This window comes from Oncorhynchus kisutch, linkage group LG13 (genome assembly GCF_002021735.2).
Source record: "Oncorhynchus kisutch isolate 150728-3 linkage group LG13, Okis_V2, whole genome shotgun sequence".
In the NCBI taxonomy this organism is placed as follows: domain Eukaryota; kingdom Metazoa; phylum Chordata; class Actinopteri; order Salmoniformes; family Salmonidae; genus Oncorhynchus; species Oncorhynchus kisutch.
In genome coordinates, this window is record NC_034186.2 from 4,390,375 (window position 1) to 4,398,210 (window position 7,836).

General features: G+C 47.7%; 1 protein-coding gene across 2 annotated transcripts; it reads right to left on the bottom strand.

Moving 5' to 3' along the window:
• Positions 1 to 353: 353 nt before the first annotated feature.
• LOC116376737 (uncharacterized) lies at positions 354 to 4,742 on the bottom strand. 2 transcript variants are annotated; one of them, XM_031838189.1, is made up of 2 exons: positions 2,519 to 4,742; positions 354 to 2,346 (listed from the first exon to the last, which is right to left on the bottom strand). In XM_031838189.1, the coding sequence occupies exons 1-2, from the start codon at positions 4,452 to 4,454 to the stop codon at positions 1,178 to 1,180; spliced, it is 3,105 nt and encodes a 1,034-aa protein (XP_031694049.1). In that variant the 5' UTR covers positions 4,455 to 4,742; the 3' UTR covers positions 354 to 1,177. The 2 variants fall into 2 exon arrangements, with proteins under 2 accessions (XP_031694049.1, XP_031694050.1); XM_031838190.1 differs by having other exon boundaries at positions 354 to 2,960; positions 3,695 to 4,442.
• Positions 4,743 to 7,836: the final 3,094 nt, after the last annotated feature.

Here is a 7,836-nt window from a genome sequence, read left to right on the forward strand (position 1 = left end):
AACTGTTCATTTGTGCTGATTATTACAATGTTTCTATTAGGTCGCAAAAAATATTTGCCTAATATTGCAAAAACATTTTTCTAGGTTGCGGGAACATTGTGTGTTTTGGGGATGTTATCATCCTAATGTTAGTTAAAACCCTAACTACAACTTAATCTCAGCTAACGTTCTGGGAATGTTCCTGGTTTGCTGGGTGGTTTCTTCGAACCTATATTTCATACTAAATCCTACGTATTCTATCAAATCCTAAACTATAATCAATCTATCAGAGTAGAATTGAATAGATCAATAAAAAGAGGCCGATAATCTCCAGCACGCAGGGAACAATATCAACACAAAAAATAGACATGTACCTTGGTCGTGTTTCATAAGTTCCACGTTTATTTAATATCAATTGACGATGTGTTTTAATGTACACCAACTGTTTATTCTTCAACTCCAACACTCAAATAGAGACATTGATTTAACTACTGAACATTTAAGATGGTGTTTCAACAGGTTACAGCTGTATGGTGTACTGTTCACAGCAATCATGTTGTTTTATATACAATGCAACAAAAAAAAAGAACATGAAGAAAACCAAATAGAAAAATGCTTTAATGGGTGCAGTTTGACAGAGCTATAGAAACAATACAATCAGTTCTGATTAAATATGGAAGCACACTTGATGGTTCAAAAGCTACTTTGTGAATTCTGTGATGGTGATGACTAAGAAGGGATGTGGATGTTTGTGGCCAGACAGTGAAACAGGATTGACAGACAGACATTGTCCGAGTCCCAAACGGTACACTATTCCCTATGCAGTGCACTAGTTTTGACCAGATCCCATAAAAAAAGTAGCGCACTATTAAGGGGAATAGGGTGCCATTTGGGACTAATGACCCAGTCTACATGATGTCCTGGCTACATTCAAAAGGCCATATGAACACTTCTCCTCGTAGGTAAGGATCTTTTATGTCCTATACAGTGTAGTGCCCTTGATATTGTAAACTGGGAAGGAGACAACCATAACCTGCTCAATAGGCCCACACACTGCAATCCAATATAATACAAGTATGATAATAATAATTTACATTCTACCAGACTGTATGTGAGATTTCAGTGATGCACCACCACCATCCCATGACTATTTGGGTTTTCTGATTCAATCAATGGAACAAGACAAACTGTGAGGAAATTAGCTAGACCCAACAGGGGTAGAACCCATTGGTACAGGGTAGAACTCTGACCCACTGGTACAGGCTAGACCTCTGACCCACTGGTACAGGCTAGACCTCTGACCCACTGGTAAAGGGTAGGTCTCTGACCCACTGGTACAGGCTAGACCTCTGACCCGTTGGTACATGGTAGACCTCTGACCCGTTGGTACAGGGTAGACCTCTGACCCATTGGTAAAGGGTAGACCTCTGACCCACTGGTACAGGGTAGACCTCTGACAGGCTAGACCTCTGACCCGTTGGTAAAGGGTAGACCTCTGACCCACTGGTACAGGGTAGACCTCTGACAGGCTAGACCTCTGACCCGTTGATACGGGGTAGACCTCTGACCCACTGGTAAAGGGTCGATCTCTGACCCACTGGTACAGGATAGACCTCTGACCCATTGGTAAAGGGTAGATCTCTGACCCACTGGTACAGGCTAGACCTCTGACTCGTTGGTACAGGGTAGACTTCTGACCCGTTGGTACAGGGTAGACCTCTGACCCGTTGGTAAAGGGTAGACCTCTGACCCACTGGTACAGGCTAGATCTCTGACCCATTGGTAAAGGGTAGACCTCTGACCCGTTGGTACAGGGTAGACATCTGACCCGTTGGTACAGGGTAGACCTCTGACCCGTTGGTACAGGGTAGACCTCTGACCCGTTGGTACAGTGTAGACCTCTGACCCATTGGTACAGGGTAGTCCTCTGACCCGTTGGTACAGGGTAGACCTCTGACCCGTTGGTACAGGGTAGACCTCTGACCCGTTGGTACAGGGTAGACCTCTGACCCGTTGGTACAGGGTAGACCTCTGACCCGTTGGTACAGGGTAGACCTCTGACCCGTTGATACGGGGTAGACCTCTGACCCACTGGTAAAGGGTAGATCTCTGACCCACTGGTAAAGGGTAGATCTCTGACCCACTGGTATAGGATATACCTCTGACCCATTGGTAAAGGGTAGATCTCTGACCCACTGGTACAGGCTAGATCTCTGACCCGTTGGTACAGGGTAGGCCTCTGACCCGTTGGTACAGGGTAGACCTCTGACCCGTTGGTAAAGGGTAGACCTCTGACCCACTGGTACAGGGTAGACCTCTGACCCGTTGGTAAAGGGTAGACATCTGACCCGTTGGTACAGGGTAGACCTCTGACCCACTGGTACAGGGTAGACCTCTGACCCACTGGTACAGGGTAGACCTCTGACAGGCTAGACCTCTGACCCGTTGGTACAGGGTAGACATCTGACCCGTTGATATGGGGTAGACCTCTGACACGTTGGTAAAGGGTAGACATCTGACCCGTTGGTACAGGGTAGACCTCTGACCCGTTGGTACAGGGTAGACCACTGACCCACTGGTACAGGGTAGACCTCTGACCCATTGGTACAGGATAGACCTCTGACCCATTGGTACAGTGTAGACCTCTGACCCGTTGGTACAGGGTAGTCATCTGACCCGTTGGTACAGGGTAGACCTCTGACCCGTTCATACAGGGTAGACCTCTGACCCGTTGGTACAGGGTAGACCTCTGACCCGTTGGTACAGGGTAGACCTCTGACCCATTGGTACAGGGTAGACCTCTGACCCGTTGGTAAAGGGTAGACCTCTGACCCGTTGGTACAGGGTAGACCTCTGACCCGTTGGTACAGGGTAGACCTCTGACCCGTTGGTACAGGGTAGACCTCTGACCCGTTGGTACAGGGTAGACCTCTGACCCGTTGGTAAAGGGTAGACCTCTGACCCGTTGGTACAGAGTAGACCTCTGACAGGCTAGACCTCTGACCCACTGGTACAGGGTAGACCTCTGACAGGCTAGACCTCTGACCCGTTGGTACAGGGTAGACCTCTGACCCGTTGATACGGGGTAGACCTCTGACCCGTTGGTAAAGGGTAGACCTCTGACCCGTTGGTACAGGGTAGACCTCTGAACCGTTGGTACAGGGTAGACCTCTGAACCGTTGGTACAGGGTAGACCTCTGACCCGTTGGTACAGGGTAGACCTCTGACCCGTTGGTACAGGGTAGACCTCTGACCCGTTGGTACAGGGTAGACCTCTGACCCTTTGGTACAGGGTAGACCTCTGACCCGTTGGTACAGGGTAGCCCTCTGACCCGTTGGTACAGGGTAGACCTCTGACCCGTTGGTACAGGGTAGACCTCTGACCCGTTGGTACAGGGTAAACCTCTGACCCATTGGTACAGGATAGACCTCTGACCCATTGTTAATGGGTAGATCTCTGACCCACTGGTACAGGCTAGACCTCTGACCCACTGGTACAGGGTAGACCTCTGACCCGTTGGTAAAGGGTAGACCTCTGACCCGTTGGTACAGGGTAGACCTCTGACCCGTTGGTACAGGGTAGACCTCTGACCCTTTGGTACAGGGTAGACCTCTGACCCTTTGGTACAGGGTAGACCTCTGACCCGTTGGTACAGGGTAGACCTCTGACCCGTTGGTAAAGGGTAGACCTCTGACCCGTTGGTACAGAGTAGACCTCTGACCTGTTGGTACAGGGTAGACCTCTGACAGGCTAGACCTCTGACCCACTGGTACAGGGTAGACCTCTGACAGGCTAGACCTCTGACCCGTTGGTACAGGGTAGACCTCTGACCCGTTGATACAGGGTAGACCTCTGACCCGTTGGTAAAGGGTAGACCTCTGACCCGTTGGTACAGGGTAGACCTCTGACCCGTTGGTACAGGGTAGACCTCTGAACCGTTGGTACAGGGTAGACCTCTGACCCGTTGGTACAGGGTAGACCTCTGACCCGTTGGTACAGGGTAGACCTCTGACCCTTTGGTACAGGGTAGACCTCTGACCCGTTGGTACAGGGTAGCCCTCTGACCCGTTGGTACAGGGTAGACCTCTGACCCGTTGGTACAGGGTAGACCTCTGACCCGTTGGAACAGGGTAGACCTCTGACCCGTTGGTACAGGATAGACCTCTGACCCACTGGTACAGGGTAGACCTCTGACCCACTGGTACAGGGTAGACCTCTGACCCGTTGGTAAAGGGTAGACCTCTGACCCGTTGGTACAGGGTAGACCTCTGACCCGTTGGTACAGGGTAGACCTCTGACCCGTTGGTACAGGGTAGACCTCTGACCCTTTGGTACAGGGTAGACCTCTGACCCATTGGTACAGGGTAGCCCTCTGACCCGTTGGTACAGGGTAGCCCTCTGACCCGTTGGTACAGGGTAGACCTGACTTCCCCTGGAACTCCAAAGGAATGATAACGGGTTTTAAAATGCGCATTTACTGCAAGCAGTGTATACCCTGTAGTTATCAGTTATCAGTTATCAGTTATCAGATACATTGATATGGGTAAAATTACCTTATATCACAACCTTCATTAGATTGAATCATTACTGTCAAATCTAATATCATTTACACACAAGAGCCCTTTCAACATGGTACAGTATGTGAAGAGATACGTATGTCGGCCGCGGTGGAAAAAGTACTCAATTGTCATACTTGAGAAAAAGTAAAGATACCTTAATAGAAAAGGACTCAGGTAAAAGTGAAAGTCACCCTGTAAAATACTACTTGACTAAAAGTATTTAGTTTTAAAAATGTACTTAAGTATCAAAAATAAAATGTAATTGCTAAAATATACTTAAAAGTATCAAAAGTAAAAGTATAAATCATTTCAAATTCCTAAAATATTAAGCAAACCAGGCTGCACAATTTTCGTGCTTTTTAATTTTACGGAGAGCCAGGGGCACTCAAGACATCATTTTCAAACGAAGCCTATGTTTTTATTGAGTCTGCCAGATCAGAGGCAGTAGGGATGACCGTTGTATTGAACAGCTGAGCCACAGCTGTGTAGCGTTGTATTGACCAGCAGAGCCACAGCTGTGTTTTCCGTTATACTGAACAGCAGAGGCACAGCTGTGTAGCGTTGTATTGACCAGCAGAGCCACAGCTGTGTAGCGTTGTATTGACCAGCAGAGCCACAGCTGTGTAGCGTTGTATTGACCAGCAGAGCCACAGCTGTGTAGCGTTGTATTGACCAGCAGAGCCACAGCAATACAAGTATTGGCATTACAGTTCTTCCTTCTCTTAATAATAATGTGCATATCAAATGACACCCTATTCCCTATATAGTGCACTACTTTAGACCAGGACCCTATGGCACCCTATTCCCTATATAGTGCACTACTTTAGACCAGGACCCTATGGCACCCTATTCCCTATATAGTGCACTACTTTAGACCAGGACCCTATGGCACCCTATTCCCTATATAGTGCACTACTTTAGACCAGGACCCTATGGCACCCTATTTCCTATATAGTGCACTACTTTAGACCAGGACCCTATGGCACCCTATTCCCTATATAGTGCACTACTTTAGACCAGGACCCTATGGCACCCTATTCCCTATATAGTGCACTACTATAGACCAGAACCCTATGGCACCCTATTCCCTATATAGTGCACTACTTTAGACCAGGACCCTATGGCACCCTATTCCCTATGTAGTGCACTACTATAGACCAGAACCCTATGGCACCCTATTCCCTATATAGTGCACTACTTTAGACCAGGACCCTATGGCACCCTATTCCCTATGCACTGTAGTGCAGTACATAAGGAATTATAAACTAGGTGGTTTGAGCCCTGAATTTTGATTGGCTGAAAGCCATGGTATATCAGACCGTATACAACAGGTATGACAAAACATTTAGTTTTACTGCCCTAATTACGACTGTAACCAGTTTACAATAGCAATAAGGCTCCTCGGGAGTTTGTGACATATGGCCAATATAGCACGGCTAAGGGCTGTATCCAGGCACTCCGCGTTGTGTCGTGCTTAAGAACATCCCTTAGCCGTGGTATATTGGCCATATTCCACACCCCCTTGAGCCTTATTGCTTAACTATATAAGGACTAGGGTGCCCCTTTGAGACATAACCTATAAGTGCTATGTCATTTCCTGCTCGTACTGAGCATGCTCTGTAGGTTGGCTGGCCTCAGGCATGCTTCTTATCAAAAGCTACAGGTAGCAGTGTATCAATCAATCAATTTGGTCTCTGTCACTACATCAATGGCTGGAAAGCGATGGATGATAAATGAGCCCGTTAAACACCATGTCCCTAGGTATGCTATACTTTCTGAGACTCACATAAAGAAGGACAAGAAGAACCCTGCGTGCCATGAAAGAAGTGTCTACTGGGTATACTGACATGACGTCCTGTTCTCTTCCTACTGTGAGTAGTGTCTACTGGACATACTGACATGACGTCCTGTTCTCTTCCTACTGTGAGTAGTGTCTACTGGACATACTGACATGACGTCCTGTTCTCTTCCTACTGTGAGTAGTGTCTACTGGACATACTGACATGACGTCCTGTTCTCTTCCAACTGTGAGTAGTGACTACTGGACATACTGACATGACGTCCTGTTCTCTTCCAACTGTGAGTAGTGACTACTGGACATACTGACATGACGTCCTGTTCTCTTCCTACTGTGAGTAGTGTCTACTGGGTATACTGACAGCCGTCCTGTTCTCTTCCTACTGTGAGTAGTGACTACTGGACATACTGACAGCTGTCCTGTTCTCTTCATACTGTGAGTAGTGTCTACTGGGTATACTGACAGCCGTCCTGTTCTCTTCCTACTGTGAGTAGTGTCTACTGGACATACTGACATGACGTCCTGTTCTCTTCCTACTGTGAGTAGTGACTACTGGACATACTGACATGACGTCCTGTTCTCTTCCTACTGTGAGTAGTGTCTACTGGACATACTGACATGACGTCCTGTTCTCTTCCTACTGTGAGTAGTGACTACGGGACATACTGACAGCCGTCCTGTTCTCTTACAACTGTGAGTAGTGTCTACTGGACATACTGACATAACGTCCTGTTCTCTTCCTACTGTGAGTAGTGACTACGGGACATACTGACAGCCGTCCTGTTCTCTTACAACTGTGAGTAGTGTCTACTGGGTATACTGACAGCCGTCCTGTTCTCTTCTAACTGTGAGTAGTGTCTACTGGACATACTGACATGACGTCCTGTTCTCTTCCTACTGTGAGTAGTGTCTACTGGACATACTGACATGACGTCCTGTTCTCTTCCTACTGTGAGTAGTGTCTACTGGACATACTGACATGACGTCCTGTTCTCTGCCAACTGTGAGTAGTGACTACTGGGTATACTGACAGCCGTCCTGTTCTCTTCCTACTGTGAGTAGTGACTACTGGACATACTGACAGCCGTCCTGTTCTCTTCCTACTGTGAGTAGTGTCTACTGGACATACTGACAGCTGTCCTGTTCTCTTCCTACTGTGAGTAGTGACTACTGGACATACTGACAGCCGTCCTGTTCTCTTCCTACTGTGAGTAGTGTCTACTGGACATACTGACAGCTGTCCTGTTCTCTTCCTACTGTGAGTAGTGTCTACTGGACATACTGACAGCTGTCCTGTTCTCTTCCTACTGTGAGTAGTGACTACTGGACATACTGACATGACCTCCTGTTCTCTTCCTACTGTGAGTAGTGACTACTGGACATACTGACATGACGTCCTGTTCTCTGCCAACTGTGAGTAGTGACTACTGGACATACTGACATGACGTCCTGTTCTTTGCCAACTGTGAGTAGTGACTACTGGGTATACTGACAGCTGT